Source organism: Pseudorca crassidens, chromosome 5, assembly GCF_039906515.1.
Source record: "Pseudorca crassidens isolate mPseCra1 chromosome 5, mPseCra1.hap1, whole genome shotgun sequence".
NCBI lineage: Eukaryota > Metazoa > Chordata > Mammalia > Artiodactyla > Delphinidae > Pseudorca > Pseudorca crassidens.
The window spans coordinates 91,231,362-91,250,772 of NC_090300.1; the positions used below are offsets into that span (position 1 = coordinate 91,231,362).

At 40.7% G+C, this 19,411-nt stretch overlaps 1 protein-coding gene across 16 annotated transcripts in view; it reads right to left on the reverse strand.

The window, feature by feature from the left end:
• PHLDB2 (pleckstrin homology like domain family B member 2) overlaps positions 1-19,411 on the reverse strand; it is a 129,595-nt gene that overhangs the window by 95,844 nt on the left and 14,340 nt on the right. For all 16 annotated transcript variants that reach the window (XM_067738920.1, XM_067738934.1, XM_067738935.1 and 13 more), the window contains exon 2: positions 8,311-9,659. In XM_067738920.1, the coding sequence (XP_067595021.1) occupies positions 8,311-9,645 (1,335 nt within the window). In that variant the 5' untranslated portion in view covers positions 9,646-9,659. The remainder of the gene's footprint in view (positions 1-8,310; positions 9,660-19,411) is intronic.

A 19,411-nucleotide genomic window follows, 5' to 3' on the forward strand; every position in this document is an offset into this window, starting at 1 on the left:
ATTGACGGAAATTAAAAAATTACATATTTGGATGTCAGGGAGATCAAGATAGTGGAGAAAGAGGACGTTGAGCTCATCTTCCCCCAGGAACACACCAAAAATACAGTTTTCTGCAGAAACTTTGCAGGCCAGAAGGGAGTGGCATGATATATTTAAAGTGCTGAAAGGGAAAAACCTAAGACCTAGGACACTCTACCCAGCAAGGTTATTATTCAGAAGTGAAGGAGAGATAAAGAACTTCTCAGACAAGCAAAAACTAAGAGTTCAGCAATACTAAAGTGACCCTAAGAGAAGTGTTAAAGGGTCTTCTCTAAGAGGAAAAGAAAAGGCTACAACAAAATGTTTATAGGAAAGAAAAAAATCCCACAGATAAAGGCAAATATATAGTAAAGACTGTGGATCAACTACTTAAATAATCGAGCATGAAGATTAAAAGACAGAAATTGTAAAATCAACTATAACTACAATAAACAGTTATGGGATAGACATGAAGATGTAAAATATGACATCAAAAACCCAAAAGTGGGGGAGGGGAGTAAAAAACGTAGATCTTTTAGAATGTGTTTGAATTTAAATGACTATCAGTTTAGAACAAGTAGATATAGGTCAACATATGAACCCCATGGTTACCACAAATCAAAACCTACAATAGATAGACAAAAACTAAGGAGAAAGAAACACAAGCATACCACTGAAGAAAATCATCAAACCACAAGGGAACAAACTAAAAGAAGAGGAAAAAAACAAGAACTACAATAACAACCAGTAAACAAGTAACAAAATGGCAAGAAGTACACACTTATCAATAGTCACTTTAGGGCTTCCCTGGTGGCGCAGTGGTTGAGAGTCCGCCTGCTGATGCAGGGGACGCGGGTTCGTGCCCCAGTCCAGGAAAATCCCAAATGCCGCAGAGTGGCTGGGCCCGTGAGCCATGGCCGCTGAGCCTGCGCGTCCAGAGCCTGTGCTCTGCAACGGGAGAGACCACAACAGTGAGAGGCCCGCGTACCGCAAAAAAAAAAAAAAAAAAAAGTCACTTTAAATGTCAATGAACTAAATGCTCCAATCAAAAGACATAGGATGATGGGCTTCCCTGGTGGCACAGTGGTTGAGTGTCCGCCTGCCGATGCAGGGGGCACGGGTTCGTGCCCAGGTCCAGGAAGATCCCATGTGCCATGGAGCGGCTGGGCCCGTGAGCCATGGCTGCTGAGCCTGTGTGTCCAGAGCCTGTGCTCTGCAACGGGAGAGACCACAACAGTGAGAGGCCCGCGTACCGCAAAAAAAAAAAAAAAAAAAAAGACACAGGATGCCTGATTGGATAAAAAAAAAACAAGACCCATCTATATGCTGCCTACAAGAGACTCACTTCAGAGCTAAAAACACACACAGACTGAAAGTGAGGGGATGGAAAAAGATATTTCATGAAAATGGAAATGTAAGAAAGCTAGGGTAGTAATACTCACATCAGAAAAAGTAGACTTTAAAACAAAGTCTATATCCAAAGACAAAGAAGGGCATTATATGACGATAAAGGGATCAATACGAGAAGAGGATATAACACTCATTAACATATTTAGGTGCTCCTGTATTAGTTAACATATACCTAATATAGGAGCACCTGAATATATAAAGTAAATATTAACAGACATAAAGGGGGAAATTAACAATAATACAATAAAAGTAGAGGACTTTAACACCCCTCTTACATCAATTGACAGATCATCCAAACAGAAAATCAATGAGAAAGCAATGGTCTTAAATGACATATAGACCAGTTGGACTTAACAGATATCTACAGGACATTCTGCTCAGAAACAGCAGAATACACATTTCTTTTTAAGTGCACGTGGAACATTCTCCAGGAAAGATCACATGCTAGGACACAAAACAAACCCCAACAAATTTAAGAGTCTAGAAATTATATCAAGCATCTTTTTCAACCACATGGTATGAAACTAAAAATCAATTACAGGGAAAAACACAAACATGTGGAGATTAAACAACATGCCACTAAAAAACCAGTGGACCAATGAAGAAATCAAAGAGGAAACCAGAAAATACCCTGAGACAAATGAAAATAAATACACAGGGACTTCCCTGGTGGCACAGTGGTTAAGAATCTGCCTGCCAATGCAGGGGACATGGGTTCAATCCCTGGCCCATGAATATCCCACATTTCGTGAAGCAACTAAGCTCATGTGCCACAACTACTGAGACTGTGCTCTAGAGCCCACGAGCCACCACTACTGAGCCCACATGCCATAACTACTGAAGCCCATGCACCTAGAGCCCATGCTCTGCAACAAGAGAAGCCACCGCGATGAGAAGCCCGCACACTGCAATGAAGAGTAGCCCCTGCTGACCGCAACTAGAGAAAGCCCATGTGCAGCAAAAAAGACCCAACAAAGCCAAAAATAAATAAAATAATTAGTTAAAAAAAAAAACACAACTTTCCAAAACCTATGGGACACAGAAAAAGTGGTTGTAAGAGGGAAGTTTATAGCAATACAGGACTATCTCAAGAAATAAGAAAAATCTCAAATAAACAACTTAAATTGCCATCTAAAGGAATTAAAAAAGGAGTAGAGAGCACAGAAACAAACCCATATACTTACGGTCAATTACTCTGTGACAAAGGAGGCAAGAATATACAATGGAAAAAACACAGTCTCTCCAACAAGTGGTGCTGGGAAAACCGGACAACTACATGTGAAAGAATGAAATTAGAACATTCTCTAACACCATATACAAAAATAAACTCAAAATGGATTAAAGACTTAAATGTAAAACCAGAAACCATAAAACTCCTAGAAGAAAACATAGGCAGAACACTCTTTGACATAAGTTGTAGCGGTATTTTTTTGGATCTTTCTCCTCAGGCAAAGGAAACAAAAGCAAAAATAAACAAGTGGGACCTAATTAAACTTCACAGCTTTTGCAAAGCAAAGGAAACCACCAATAAAACAAAAAGACAGCGTACTGGATGGGAGAATATTTGCAAATGATATATTCAATAAGGGGTTAATATCGAAAATATATAAACAGCTCATACAACTCAATTTAAAAATAGGCGGAAGACCTGAAAAGACATTTTTCCAAAGAAGACATACAGATGGTAAACAGACACATGAAAAGATGCTCAACATTGCTAATCATCAGAAAAATGCAAACCATAACCATAGTGAGATATCCCCTCACGCCTGTCGAAATGGCTATCATCAAAAAGACCACAAATAACAAATGCTGGTGAGAATGTGGAGAAAAGGGAACCCTAGTACACTGTTGGTGGGGATGTAAACTGGCAGAGCCACTATGGAAAACAGTATGGAGATGCTTCAAAATACTAAAAATAGAACTACCATATGATCCAGCAATTCTACTTCTGGGTACATACCCAAAGAAAACAGAAATCAGTAATTTGAGAAGACATATGCACCCCAATGTTCATAGTAGCATTACTTACAATAGCCAAGATATGGAAGCAACCTAAGAGTTCATCAACAGATGGATAAAGAAGATGTGGTATATACGGACAATGGAATATTACTCAGCCATAAAAAATAATGAAGTTTTCCCATTTGCAACAACATGGATGGACCTGGAGGATATTATGCTTAATGAAATAAGTCAGCCAGAGAAAGACAAATACTGTATGTTAGCACTTACATGTAGAATCTAAACAATAAAACAAATGAATAAACATAACAAAACAGAAAGAGACTCACAGATATAGAGAACAAACTGGTGATAACATGTGGGGAGAGGGATGGAGAGGCAATAGAAGGGTAGGGAATTAAGAGGTACAAACTACTATGTATAAAATAAATAAACTATAAGCATATATGGTACAGTATAGGGAATACAGCCAATATCTTTTTTTTTTTTTTTTTCTTGCAGTACGCGGGCCTCTCACTATTGTGGCCTCTCCCATTGCGGAGCACAGGCTCCAGGCGCGCAGGCTCAGCGGCCATGGCTCACGGGCCCAGCTGCTCTGCGGCACGTGGGATCCTCCCGGACCGGGGCACGAACCCGTGTCCCCTGCATCGGCAGGTGGACTCTCAACCACTGCGCCACCAGGGAAGCCCCCAGCCAATATCTTATACTAACTTTAGGTAGAGTATAATCTATAAAAATGTTGAATCATCATGCTGTACACCTGAAAGTTATACAATACTGTAAATCAACTGTACTTTAATAAAATAAAGTTACATTAAAAATTTTAGATTTGCAGAAAGGGAGCTTATTTGACTTCCTTTATAATATCTGCAAATAGTTAATTCTGTAAAGATGTAATAAATGTTAAAACTTTGGCAAAGTTTGAACAACATTGATGAGTTTATTTATGAAGTAATTTTTTTATGAGAAGTATCCTATTAATGTAAAACTAAAATGCAATTATCTCTTATTGAAATTACTTACTTACTTACCTTGGAGAAATCAGCCTATGCTTACAAAAGATAGCAAAAGTTTATTTATTTTTTTTGTAATCTGCCCAGAGAGAAGAGTTTCAGTATTTCACAAGAGTAATCTTTTGTGCCTTGTCCTAACTGGGATATATACTTGCATATTTAAAATGACCAAAAACAGTTCCTCATCTGATTATTTTAAGATTTATTGTTTATAATAAATAACTTATTCTCACTTTATTAGGTAACCAAACTGCGAACATTCATTTTTCTCAGGCATCCACAACGCTATATTATTCAAATAACATAATCTCTGATTAATATTTGATTTCGCCTTACCAAGATCAGACCTTAAATTCAGGAAAACAAATTTTTTCCAAGATACCTTCTACATTTGAACTGTCTTTAAGTTTTCCCAGAGGACTATTAGGCAATGACAAAGAATTTTTTTCTTAACCTTACAAAAATAAGAATGCTAGAAATAATTAGGTTTATTTGTTAAGCCCCTTCTTGATAAACAGCTCAACACTATCAAGAAATGCATAGGAAGATTTGTCAAATCAAATGAGAAGCTCAGCCTTCCCTAGGCTAATTTTGTACAGGCAAAATATTATAACATAAAGTTCAGTGATTGCATACTTTACAGAAAGGCCCTGGATATATGTCAACGTCCTCACTCTCTGTAGTACGTTCTCACCCTCAGGGGAATCACTGATTAAATAAGACCAACATGGGCTTCCCTGGTGGTTCAGTGGTTAAGAATCCACCTGCCAATGCAAGGGACATGGGTTTGAGCCCTGGTCCGGGAAGATCCCACATACCATGGAGCAACTAAGCCCATGTGCCACATCTACTGAGCCTGTGCTCTAGAGCCCACGAGCCACAACTACTCAGCCTGCATGCCACAACTACTGAAGCCTGCGTGCCTAGAGCCTGTGCTCCACAACAAGAGAAGCCACCGCAATGAGAAGCCCGTGCACTGCAATGAAGAGTAGCCCCCTCTCGCCACAACTAGAGAAAGCCCGCACATAGCAACGAAGACCCAACGCAGCCAAAAATAAATAAATAAAATAAATGAATTTATTAAAAAAAAATAAGATCAACATCTTATTGCCTAATAGAAGATTTAAATTCTCTTTCTCGTTGAAACTGTTTGTTAAATTAACCGTAGATTAACCATAGCCACTTACTTTTACCCTCACCCAGTAGTCCACGATTTCCTCTCATGCTTTCCTAAAGACTCTGCTTAAGTTATAGGTGAGGATGTGCCTTTAACAAAGAAAGACAGTCTCAGAGCCTCGTGGACAGAACTTTACCAGATACTCTTCACTCTTGATATTCAAAGAATGGACTTAGGGTCAGAGGCTGACAGAAGAGCTGACATTACATAGACAAGTATGAGATAGTACTAGAGGCTAAATCAGATTTTCAGGACTTCTTTTAGTTCAGAAATAGATAACTTCATGAAATCAAATTAATGACCCAAGGTTAGAGGAATAAGAATTAATTACATAGAACAGATTGAACTGAAACTGGAAATCTAATTTATGAATGTGGACATGTATTTTGTAAAATTATTGGCATTATCTTAATGTTCTATCTTCTGATGGGGAAAACCCTTTTAGCATTCATGCTGATCTATCTCTATCCATCAATTTAGTTGACTCCGATGTTGTAAACTAAATGAAACATTCTTTTAATGTTAGTTTGTTCTCCTTGGTCCTTCAGATTCAGGAAGAAACATTTTTTTCTGAGACTTTTTAATGGCAATAACATTATTTGCATGGGCTCAATAAGAATCTGTCCTCCCTTTTACTGGAATATAATCAGACAAATAGACAATACAACAGAGGCCAAATGTAGAGTGTCTTACTTAAAAATTAGCCTCACTTCATCAGATATGACAAGCCCCTTATTAAGGAGAAAGGGTTATAACTTCATATCTGAAGCTAATACCCAAAGCTTCTCCCAAGAAGTTGAACTAGGACCTGTTTGTGGCTTACAGGGCACCAACCTTATAGGCAGTAAAAAGGTCACTTGCTGGGTAGCCAGGAACCTTAGCAGATTTGGGAAAACTAGAGGAAAGAAAAATTCACCAACTCTTATAAGTGCTAAAGATGAAACCAGTTTGGGACTTCCCTGGTGGCGCAGTGGTTAAGAATCCTCCTGCCAATGCAGGGGACACGGGTTCAAGCCCTGGTCCAGGAAGACCCCACATGCCGCAGAGCAACTAAGCCTGTGCGCCACAACTACTGAGCCTGTGCTCGAGAGGCTGCAAGCCACAACTACCGAGCCCACGTGCTGGCCTAGAGCCCATGCTCAGCAACAAGAGAAGCCACCACAATGAGAAGCTTGCGCACCACAACAAAGAGTAGCCCCTCTCACCTCAACTAGAGAAAGCCCGCGTGCAGCAAGAAAGACCCAACACAGCCAAAAATAAAAATAAATAAATAAATAAGAGTTTGGTTTCCTACCCTTAGAACAGAAGAGTAAATAAAAGCATTTAAGGAAGACCTCTGGAGTGATGAAGCCATTGAAATGCTCTCCTAGGTAACTTAATAAATCATAGAAGTTGATTCTCTGGCTTTATCAATGACAGTTGTTCAGCACAGTATAGCACTAGGTTTGCTATCTATAGACAAGAAGGCTTTTACATGCTAATTAAAAGTTTTTCTAGCTTATGTCAATGAATCAGGCCCAAATACAATGCCTTTTGTGATCATGAAAAATCTTTGGAGATTATTTATGATAACAAAGGAACTGCCATACTGGAGCACCATCTAACATCCACCCACAGAATACCAAATTCTCTAGGGGTATACACATTCGTTTTCATTCACTATTAGTGATTAGGATATTTGGAAACTCTGTAAGGATAGACATTAACTTATCAAAAACTGTGAGTGATGTGAATAATTATTTTTCTAAAATTTCAAGCAAATTCTGTCCTGTATAGATGCAAAAGTTTCTGTTCATTATAATCCAGAAGTTATAATTTTATTGTCCTGTAGGGCATTAACTAGCTTTGTATGTGATTCAGAAATCTTATTCCAGCATACTTTCTTTTAGTAACTAAAATACTTTTGATACTCCTACACTTCTGTAAATCAGCTTTACCATCCTGCAGCTTCCCACATTAAGGAAATCATTAATCATTAATGAATCAAAATAATCTTACAGGTACTCACCCTAAAAAATTATGCTTAAAAGAAAATAGAAAAATGCAGCAGTTTGTTCTTATTCATTAGTGGGACTCTCCTGTTTCCTCTTTTCTTATTATTTTCAATATTTTTACAGTAATCATAAATCCATAGAAGAAGACAACTCAGTAATTCTTTTTGAGCGTGTGTAGTTTGGAGTCACTATATGTACTAAGATATGGCTGAAGGGAGTATGGTGTGTGTGTGTCTATATACAGTGCAGAAAAAAGGTTGAGCACCATTGGGGCAACCTTTCAACTTTACAGACAACTTGCTATACAGAGAAACTTACTGCCTAATTTCCAATGAGTTGTCATTTCACTGATTATTACCATCATAGCATATACATGCAAATTTGATGACATAAGTAATACAAATCAGTGTTTCCTCATAGTCTTAAGAGAGAAGTTTGTAAGACTTTTAAAGTAATTCAGTAAAATTCACAGCTATTTTTGTTAGATTTATCAAGAATTTATACTTGTGAGACCTCTGCAGAGCAACTTAATATAACATTAGGCACACGTAGGCCTTCAAACTATCCATTTGTGACTAATAATAGTGATCTGGGAAGAGGAAGGTTAGCAGGAGGAAATCTAGGAAGGGACCAGTGGCTGGTGCCCATGGAAATTCTACACATATATCCTTGGGGTTTGTCTCCAAGAAGTTATTCAATGAAACAGTGAGGTCAAGTCAGATGAGAAGATTACCAATCGCTCCATCTCCTGCTCCCTGAGTCTCTCCTCCCTCTGCCGCCGGTGATAATCCATCAGGTCGTCTCGTCCTGAAATGGAGCTAATGCTGCTTTTCCGTTCCCGAAGGACAGGCTGGGGGGTTCCTGAGGCCTGTCTGAGGCTGTCCGGATCGGCATCATCAAACTCAACAGACCCACACGAGTAGTTCCTCCTGGCCGCAAACGCTCTGTCAAGCTCTCCGGGAGGGAAGGAATGACCTGGGCTGGTCCCCAAGTAGGAAGCCCTATCCAGGTCATCAGAGGTACAGGAGGAGGTGGAGGCCAGCAGCATCTTCCGGGCCACTCGAGGACTGGCAGGGACGCTGAGGGTGGAACTCACATAAGGATTGCCCTCAGAGGCAGAGGTTTTATAGGGTAAAGCTCCTGAGCTCAAAGAAGAAAAATTCAGGTAATTGTCATTGTCTGTGATGCTATGAGGTAGATCCTTTTCCCCCAGTTTCGTTCGTTTGTAATTGCCCAGAGAGCTTCTTGGAGGCAAACTGAGCGGTGCCAGCTGGTTCTCTGTGGCTCTGTGCAGCCTGGGGAGAGATCGGCTGTAGGCACCCATGTGACTGAGGCTGCTGCCCGAGTACTTCCTAGTTCTTAAACTGATGTTTTCAGGTGCCAGATCCTTGTGTCTGGTCACCTTGGGCTGAAGTGTCAGGTTGTCCTGGATGCTTATTTTCCTGGCTTGCTTTGGGCTTGAAGGCATGCTGGCTGCCCCTGACCTACCGATGGGCAAGGAGCCAGTATCGCTCAGGGAACTTCCATTCCACATGGTCAGGAGTGAGCCGGATGCTTTTCGGCCTTCCAGCCCTCCGAGAAAGTAGACATTGTCGTGGGATTTATTCCTTGAGCTGTATTTGGAATAGGGAGGCTTCTCTGAAAGCCTCAAGGACATTTCAGTGTCCCGGCCTGTAAAATGATCAAAGTCTGTTCTCCCAAGTGGATATCCACTAAGAGAGGGTGAAGTGCTGCGTAAAGGGGTGGGAGGTTTCACGGAAATATTTTTGTCATTTCCGTCACAAGAGAACTGCTTGGTTCCCTGGATTTTGGCCAAGGAGGGGCTACTTCTGACACTGGTTCCCAAAGGAGAAGGGCTTCTTTTAGCAGGCACAGGTTGTGAGAGGGTTAAATAGGAACCAGAATAGTCTCCATTGGTTTTAAATCTCAGACTGGAAGAATATTTCTTCGGGCTCAGGCTCTCCATCATGTTTTGGGAATCGTTTTCGAGGGAATTCGCCACAAAGCCCGCCTCTAAGCTACCATTCTGTAAATCCAGCTGCTTTTGCATGTGGCTCTGCTCTGCCATAATCTTGTTGGAATCTGTAAAGGAAAAAAAAAAGAGAAAGCTTTACTTAACAAAGAAGATTTCAAAAGACGAACCACATTTTTCAGCCTACATCAGTACAAATAGGTTTGCAGTCCAATCTGTTGTAATTAAAAAACACAAACGCTGTTTTAGTAATAAACCTAGAAAAGCTGTCTTGCAAAATGAAGATGAATAAAGATCACTGATCTGGGATGTTTCTTGTACAAAAGAAAAATAACTCAAGAGGACATCAATGAAATTTGAGAGGAACAAATCCCTAACCAAGTACAAGTGCAAGATGAGGTTGGTACCTAAAAAAGACAAGGTCCCTTTAGTTTTCTAGTCCCTGGAGGACCACCTGCTTCCTGAGTACCTAGCAAAAACCCAAAGGGATGCTGCAATGGGCCTTCCTTTAGATGTCTCTGCAAGAATCATTAACCGCTCAGAACTTAAGTCCTGAGGAAACTACATTCACATTCTGGCAGAGAAAGAAAATTTTGTGTTAGACGCTGATCAATAACATGAGGGTTAGAAGATGATTCTTTAAAGGGGGACTATGAGAGTTACCTTCTCAACAAAAAGACATAATAAAACTCCCGCAACCACCAGAGAAACGTAGGTAATAGTAGAGGAAGAAGTGTCCCCCATATTCCTGACATATCAGGGTCAGGGTGGAGTATTTAAAAACCTGAAACTGATGCATCCTTCAAGTTCCCAGGCATCCCAGAGGCACCATGATCATCCTTGATCTAACTCTCTCCTCTCATGGAAACACCTTTCTCCTTTTGCACCCATCCGAACCCACCCATTCTTCCAGGATCAGATTAGGATTCTATTTTCCACGACGAAAAGAAAATTTTTTTAATGGATGTACCCATAAGAATATGTTGTGGACCCTAGTTTGAACAATATTAACTTAAGAAACAGCAGTTTTAGTCTATGAAAATGTCTTTTTAATCACAAATTATCACTGTAAATGTGAAGCCTTATATTTCAAACGGATAAAAATATTTTCTTTAAGTTATCATCAAAGTGAAAACACAATTTAAACATAAATTTGAACTCAGGTACTGCTAAGACGGTCCTCCAACTCCTTAGGCACCTCAAACACTGGTTACTGCATCTCTGCACTATATATAAACAGTATTACTTATGGTTAGTAATCAATATCATAATGTGTGACCAAGACACAAGTTTAAGGCAGAGGGTTTTCTAGTATTTCTATCGTATCTCCAGCCCCTCCTGACTCCCATCGCCCCAGAGGTGAGACACTCAATGAACGCAAGTTTTCAATGTCCATCACAGCCTTCCCCACTCCCTCCCAGCCACAGATGGAGGACCTTCACCTTGCTTGCTCAGCCTCAGAGATTTCCTGGGCAAATGCAGGCAGCCCAATAAGGAACTGCTTCTTACCCAGAGAGTGGGGCAAAGAAACAGTTTGGCTGCTTAAATCCTAGAGATGGGCTGAGTCCTCCTACCCCTCAAAGCTGCAGCTTCCCACAGGAAGCTCTGCTTTGGGTACCTTATCCTCCAACCCAAAGCCCTACCCTGATGGATAAAAGCATGATTGTCTTTTGAAGTGGACCTCAAAAAAATTTTTTGAGATTCTCCTTTAGAATTGCCTCCCAGCTGGGATCTGGCCCTGCCATCTGGCTCTTGCCAGGTCTTTCGTTCCTCGGGGACAGTGCCATCTCTGCATCCAGGAAAAATGTCCCTCTCGGCAACTGTCTGCCACTACCAATTCTGACCTCGAAAGCAACACCAGTCTGCTTTGAGCTATATCTCACCATGCCCCCTTGGAAGACTGAAACCACGATGATCTCTAGTCTTGGTTCCTTCTATTCCCGACTAACTTTACCACATGTTTTTGCTATGTTGAAATTCCAGCAAACGTTGGTCAATTCCCTCAAGTTAAATGTTTTTGAATTGAGGAGACAAGGAAGTAGGTGGATCCTGGGAACATTACTATGTTATTTAATAAAGGGGAAAAAACACCTTAATTGCCCCCAAAATAAGGGAGAAAATCAAAAGCTATAGCATATCATATGAGTGAATATTAAGCCATTTAAAATCTTATTTCAAGGTATGTTTATAGCATTAAAAATACATTAATATAATGTTAAGTAAATTTTAAAAACCACACATACAATGAGTGCAGTCTTATATATACACCCACAAATACACATGGATTACACATAGATGTTCAAGCGAAAATCTGGGGAATCATCACTGATCCCCTCTATCACTATATCCTCTATCCTCTACCATCTCTATCACTTCTCTATTCCCTCCTTCCTCATTTTATCCATCAACAAATCCTATCAATATTGTCCTTAATCCACAGTCTCAATCTGATCATTTCTGGATATTTCCACTGTTACCCCCATTACAAGCCAATATCTTCTCTTCCCTCGTCCATATGCGTATTCTATAACAAGAACAATGGAATAAAAGAAATCACACCAGTGATTTTTAATTCACCTTTCTCAAACTAGTTTGTATTTTCCACATTTTATACAATGTGTTTGGGTTACCTTAACAATGAAGAAAAAAAATTAGTGTAAAATATTAGCATACAGTCTGCAGCAATACTTCATTTTTAAGTTGATTAGACTCTCATTTTCCTAAGCTCTTGCCCAATTTTTGATCCAGATATTAACTCTTCCGAAAAAGGTTACTTTAAAGAACTTCTTCATCAGACTAAATACGTAAATATTTGAAAACTTCAACATTTTTTCCAAATCTTCTAAATGACTCAGGCAAAAATGACAATTACGCAAATTTACCCATTCCATACTTTATGCATCCGAAAAACTGCAAAATCAAACATAACACCTTCCCTAATATGAATAAAGTGAACAGAGTGGTTACAAAAAAAGTCTCCAGGGCTTCCCTGGTGGCGCAGTGGTTGAAGGTCCGCCTGTCGATGCAGGGGACGCGGGTTCGTGCCCCGGTCCGGGAAGATCCCACATGCCGCGGAGCGGCTGGGCCCGTGAGCCATGGCCGCTGAGCCTGCGCGTCCGGAGCCTGTGCTCCGCAACGGGAGAGGCCACAACAGTGAGAGGCCTGCGTACCGCAAAAAAAAAAAAAAAGAAAAAAGTCTCCAGATGTTTGCTGAATATGGCTTAGATAATATATTTAGTATGCTCATTTTTTAATGTAGTTATTAGATTATTTCATTACTTGGAGTGATTCTGCTTATTGTATAGAAAAAAATTAAAATCCTAACAGGTAGTTTCAGGTTCCTCATTCATTGACTAGGTATTAAGTGCCTGCCATGTATCAGACTTCGGCTTAACAGGCACTAGTGTTGCTCACTATTATTCCCCTTCTCTCCTTTCAGAAACAAAGCAGTGCTGTTCTGCCTCATTCCCATGACATTAGGTGTGGCTATGTCCCTTGCTTTGATCAATGAAACAGGAGAGAAAGTGACATGTCAGTTCCAAGCTGAAACACCAAGAGCTGGAGCATGATTCGACGTCTCCATCCCCTGCTAAGATGACTCACTTGTATCCAAGTCTTAGCCTACCTCCCTCAGTGAGGGCAATAGAGAGCAGGGTCTCTGGCAATCCAAGATCGTCTTAAGCCACTGAGATTCGGGAGTTGTGTGTTACTATGGAGGTGTTAATCTTCATTAAGTGCCTACTATAAACCAGGCTTTAAGCTAGGCCCTGGAAAATATGTGGTCAAAGATACCATTTCCTGCCTTCACATAGCTGACAGTCCAAAGGGGAAAACACACATATGAATAAATGCTATATGGTGTGATGCATGCCTTGATAGAGGATTGATTGACAGATCGGTAAAGGAGCGTGGAGAGGGGCTAACCCAGTGAGACTGGTAGTCTGGGGAAGTTATCATAGAAAGAAATGACAATGGAGTTAAGTCCTATTGAAGAAAGGGAATCTGATGGGTATTATCCAATGGTAGCATAAAGCCACCTCCACACCTAAAATTTTGTGGTTTTAAAAATATAAACAAAATCTCAAGCCCATCTAAGGTCAGACTACTGGTACATCCAGCAAACATCCTGTCTCTGACAGAATTAATAACAAAAATTGTGTAGGAAAAAAGCAACAGTTATTTTCTATATTTAATAACTATGTATTTCTCTCTCATAGTTCTCTAGATCCTTTCCCATCTCCACCACCATGTAAGATATGCTCTCTGGGGTCCAGGTCTATGCCTATCTTAAGTGTGGTTTAAATTGGACAGCAATCCTCCAACCATTTAGGATATTTTAGATAAGGATACAAAGGGAAATCCATAAGTGAGATGTTAGAATAACAAGAAAAAAATTAAAGCCAGTTAGTGGGGAAGACTTTGGTTATAAAGTAGTGCATACAAAATAGGAAACAGAGCTAAGATAGTGCAGAGTTAGCCATCCAGAAAGCAAGGCAGAGCAGATGCTGTTTAATGGAAGTCAGCAGCTAAGCACTGAACCCAAACTCTGCATTTTCAATATTTGCTCTAACGGCGCAGAATTGAGGGTTTATGTCAAAAAGGATACTTAAAAGCTTAATTTTTGACTCAGCAGCATAGGACATTAATGTCATTTTAGATGATAAAATGTATTAATGTATTTCAACCGGTTTGCAGTTGCAAATGCTACTTAATCACCCAAACAAAATATTACCAAATATCATTCCCTCTTCCAACAAAACTACATAGTATCAAACTACTAAAGGGTATTCTTACTACCCTACAGGGTGGCAACACTTGGCCCCTCTCTCCTCCTCGCATACACTTTTTTTTTAATCAAAAAATTTAATTAGTGGGAATTCCCTGGGGGTCCAGTAGTTAGGACTCCATGCTTCCACTCCAGGGGGCACAGGTTCGATCCCTGGTCAGGTAACTAAGATTTCTCATGCCTCGCAGCTCAGCCAAAACTCACCATGGCCAAAAAATGTAATTAATGACGCAGTTTAGTTGGCCAAACAAAATATAACACCAGAATATTCCACAGTAGTACTAGCTGAAAGATCAGCTTTACAGTCTCTAGGGAAGAGACAAGCAGGACATTTGCAAATAATAAACCACATCTGAGAAACAGCCATGCAACATTTCTCCACCACACATATTGCAGAAGAAAGCTACAGATGATCTGGAGGGAAGAACATTCCAGAGAATATTTTAAGATATTCATGTCTGATACCCCGGTTTTTCAGTTCAACCTTATTGGGTCTGTTAAGGATGTGTAAAAAGTTGTACACTTAAAGATTTATCATCAAGTATAAACATGTAATTCACTCATTTTCCCGAAGTTGAGTTTACCATAGCTGAGTACATATGTATGTATACTTGTGTCAATTTGAGATCTCTTAATCCCATAAATCAATTCAACTCAAAAGGTGGAGAATCACACAGGTGGTCTTTCTGACCCTAGGAGTGACAATAATGGTTCATGATACCTCTCTCTCCTTCCCCAGTTCCAGGGTGTTCTTTTCATTGAGGATGAGATCACACGAGTGGAGGCCTAGAGGTGGGAAAAGCATAGGGAAATGTAGAACAGGAAGCAGTAATGTACTCTGAATGAGGATGAGAGCTAAGGCAAGGAGAGTAGAGGCAGGAGGGCAGAGGATACAATGGGAGAGACTGGGTTTAATTCCCCAGCAGTGAGGGAGATAGCAACGTGATGGAGCCCTGCAGACAATGTATTAGAGACTGCAGCTGAGGTTAGGAAAAGAAAGCAGAGGAAGAACTAGGGCTGTGGGAGGTGCAAGGGTACACTGCAAGAGGTGTTGTCAAAGTGACACACAAGAGAGAGGGTGGCCGGAGAGAGGTCTATGTTAACACGTGTAAGAAAGGTGAGGAATTCTCCGAGGTTTCTAGCCTGGCTTCTTGATCTCCTCTGGTGTATTTCTTTTTGCTTTCTTGTACAGTTTATGTAAACAAAAAAGAAGTCTCATGGAAATTATAAAATCACTGCATTATGTTATTGTGGAAGTAAAACAGCCCCAAGGGCACTAACGGCTCCATATACTGCACGCATACGCACAGAAACAGAACCGGTGTGGAGAAGGGAAGAAGGCATCTGGTGCCCATCTGAAAGAAGAGACAACACCGGGTCGTCTAAACAGGAAAGAAGTTAATGTGTGTTGAAACATTTGGGCTTACTTTCCAATCCATAAATTTAATCCCTCCAGAGCTCTCTTGTTATTTTATCACCTGAAACATATATCATCTCATTGTCGATTAGAAAATGCCAGGAGTCATTTAGAGATCTCTGGAAGGTACCACGGAAAGTCACGGTACATTCTTCCTTAAGAAGAAAATTATTGGAAAAACTAATCTCAGGGATCATGTTTGTAAGTTTCTTGGTAGATTCTTTCCTCTTTGCCACAATGCTGGTATATGTTTTAAAATATAATTCTCCTGCTCCATTTGTACCAAATAACACCACAGTGAAGCTAATCCCATCCAAACTGTAAGTCACTGATGGTGACTTCAGAGCACTGTGATGGCCAGAGCTGTAGGGATCTTGGTTTCAAGATAATGAATACACACCCAGGGAGCAAAGTTTTAAAAAACGAACAAATTAAAATGAAGTATTTACTGTGCTGTGTTGTGTGTGTTGCATTAGAAGTAGGAGTCTTAAAGTCTGGCCTATATATATAAATGCAGTTTTCCAGGTAATTTATACCAAGAGTTTGGAGGATTCTTAAATTATACAACACGTTACTTGTCATTTTACATCGCCGTGCACAAACACTTCTCAGGATCACCCAATATAGCAGGAATTAATCAAAGGGGGAGTGCAAGCGCAAGTGATAGGAAAGTGGAAATCTTTTCATATGGCTGGGGAAAGGGGATGGATGTAGATTACAGAAGCAAAGTCAGAAAAAGAATCTTACCCAAAAAATCAGGAGGGTTTAGGCTAAAATTTCCACTTTATGAAAAAGTTTGAGTCTCTGTTTTTCTTATGAGGGGCCTTAGAGCTGAGGTGCTGGCTCTGGGAGCACATTTTGCCACAGACAGTGGTTGATGCCTGGTGTTTCAAACTCTCCCAGCACACTGGTGGTCCACAGGCTGGCCTCTTTCAGCACTGACGTTTACGGTATGGCAATGTTTTAAAGCATGTACTGATGACACGTAATTGAATTCAGACACCAGCTTAGAGCAGTCTGTCAGAAGCAGTGCCATTGGGGAGGTGGCGGGGGGGGGGGGGGGGGGAGTTCTGTGGTGACCAGCGGTGCCTGAGGGAAGAAGCTTTTAGAGGACTGAATAGGAAAAACTAAGAAATCTATTTCAGCCCCAAACTCCAAGCTTAAGAATGGAGAACAATGGACACAAAAACCTCCCTCTTTTCCCACTAATCCCAACATGAAAACATGATGAAGGGGGAGGGGGACTACTTAGAAGCTTCAGGAACAACCACTTCCTTCTCTAGCAATATTCTCATTTCAGACATCCAAAAGCAGCCTGTTTTCCCCACTCTCCGTTATCCAAACACCATCCTCAGTTAAACAAACCCTCAGTCCTCTGGACTCCGCCTTTGCAAATATACCCTCCTTTTCCACAAGTATTTCCTTTCATCACTAAATCCTCAGCCTCCTGCTTCTCTACACACAGCCACACCTCTCCACACAGCCCCACACCCACTGGCAAACACCTTCCCAGATCCTCTCTTCTTCAAATATCCCCTCCTATGCACAGGTTTTGTTTTGTTTCTTAATTTATTTATTTTACTTATTTATTTTGGCTGCTTTGGCTCTTTGTTGCTGTGCGCGGCTTTCTCTAGTTGCGGAGAGCGGGGGCTACTCTTCGTTGTGGTGCGTGGGCTTCTCATTGCGGTGGCTTCTCTTGTTGCAGAGCACGGGCTCTAGGTGCTTGGGCTTCAGTAGTTGTGGCACGTGGACTCTAGAGCACAGGCTCAGTAGTTGTGGCGCACAGGTTTAGGTGCTCCGCGGCACATGGGATCTTCCCAGACCAGGGCTCAAACCCATGTCCCCTGCATTGGCAGGTGGATTCTTAACCAATGCACCACCAGAGAAGCCCCCATGCACAGGTTTTGTAAGCATCCCTAAATCTGGACCTTCCCACTGTCTCAACATCCATCCCCACAGAACTTCATCTCCCATTCATGCAACCTGGCCTCCTAAACTCTGTTCCTTTAAACTCTTCCTCCACACTCAAGATTTTACGTCTCAGTGCAGGGAAGAAAAAAACAAAAACCATAAAACCAAACTTCTCTTAGTGGACACTGAGCCCTTATTGGTTTTTTGCAAATAAACAGAGCAGCAAATGGATTCTCATTCCTCATTCCTTGCGCCATGTTCTCTGTCATTTAAAGATCAGCCTTTTTGAACAAAATAATTATTATCTACTAGATACATGCAGATACATTGATAATCTCCAAGGAGGGCATTTTTATCTCTCAAAAGGACCCAAGAATAAGGAGGATGTTTTGTTCTTTCAGACTGAGCCTGTTACAACAGTAAATCTTACTGTATGCAGACAGACACACGTTCACAGACACACAGAGACAGACATACACTGCCCACATGCCCATAGCAGTCTAAAAGGCACAAAGACTGTGTGACTGCCAGAGGAGGCTCTTCAGAACCCAGGCAAGTTGAGGCATCCTCAGAATTTGCCAGGTGTCGGGGTGATGCATGGCAGGCTGGGGAGAAAGGGAGGACCACTGGAATGCTGATATGATCTCAGGACACTGATTACACAGTTCCTTTCTTGGTTTTCTTGTTTTCCCTTTTGAATTTTTACTTTATTATGTTCTGAAAACAACTAAAAGAGGTAAGGGAGACCATTAAGGAAAGAACAAAAGTATCAGATGATGCCACAGGGAGGAAGGGAGCACAGAAGGGACTGGGGCGTGATGGGGAATAGGGGGAGGAAATGAGAGATGGAAGAAGTGATGACAAAAAGTAAAAAAAAAAAAAAAAGTTTCGGCTTCTTCCTATCACAATAAATCAGTCTACCCCATGGTACCATTCCTTTCTGTCATCTCCAGCCCACTGAAGTCTAAGCTCTGTCAAAAGAAGTCCAGATGGCATCCAATGGTTCCTAAAGGTAATCACAATCAATAGCAAAAACCATATTCAAATGAGGATCTTTATCTCCTGTGACAGAAGTTCCTTTTAAATAAGTCTAGATTGTTTTATATGAGGAATTCTTAAGAATCTTAGAGGACTCTTGTAAAGAGGGTAAAACATCAATAGGGATGTTTAAACCATTTTGTGCCAGTCCCTTGAATAAGACTTGTCTGCCTGAACTTTAAAATATTCTTTAGACCACCCAAGGAATTTGGCTGCACGCTTCCTGTGATAACTCTTTTCAGCCTGTGAGGAAGGCAGGGGAAGAAGGACAGAAAGCAGGAAAAACCTCAAAAAACATTTGGGTCATTCAAATTCCCTTCCCACTTGCAAAACTCCTGACTTTTATCTAAATATTCAAGATGTGACTTTTACCAATTGGACTCACATTTGTGTTTATATCATTATTAAAACAGCTTTTCAATTCTGCAGCCTGTGGAACGAAAACCACACTCACAGAAAGAAAGACAAAATAAAAAGACAGAGGACTATGCACCAGATGAACAAACAAGATAATCCCCCCCACAAAAAAATAAATGAGGTGGAGATAGGCAACCTTCCAGAAAAAGAATTCAGAATAATGATAGCGAAGATGATTCAGGACCTCAGAAAAAGAATGGAGGCAAAGATCAAGAAGACACAAGAAATGTTTAACAAAGACCTAAAAGAATAAAAGAACAAACACCTAGAAGAACAAACAGAGACTAACAATG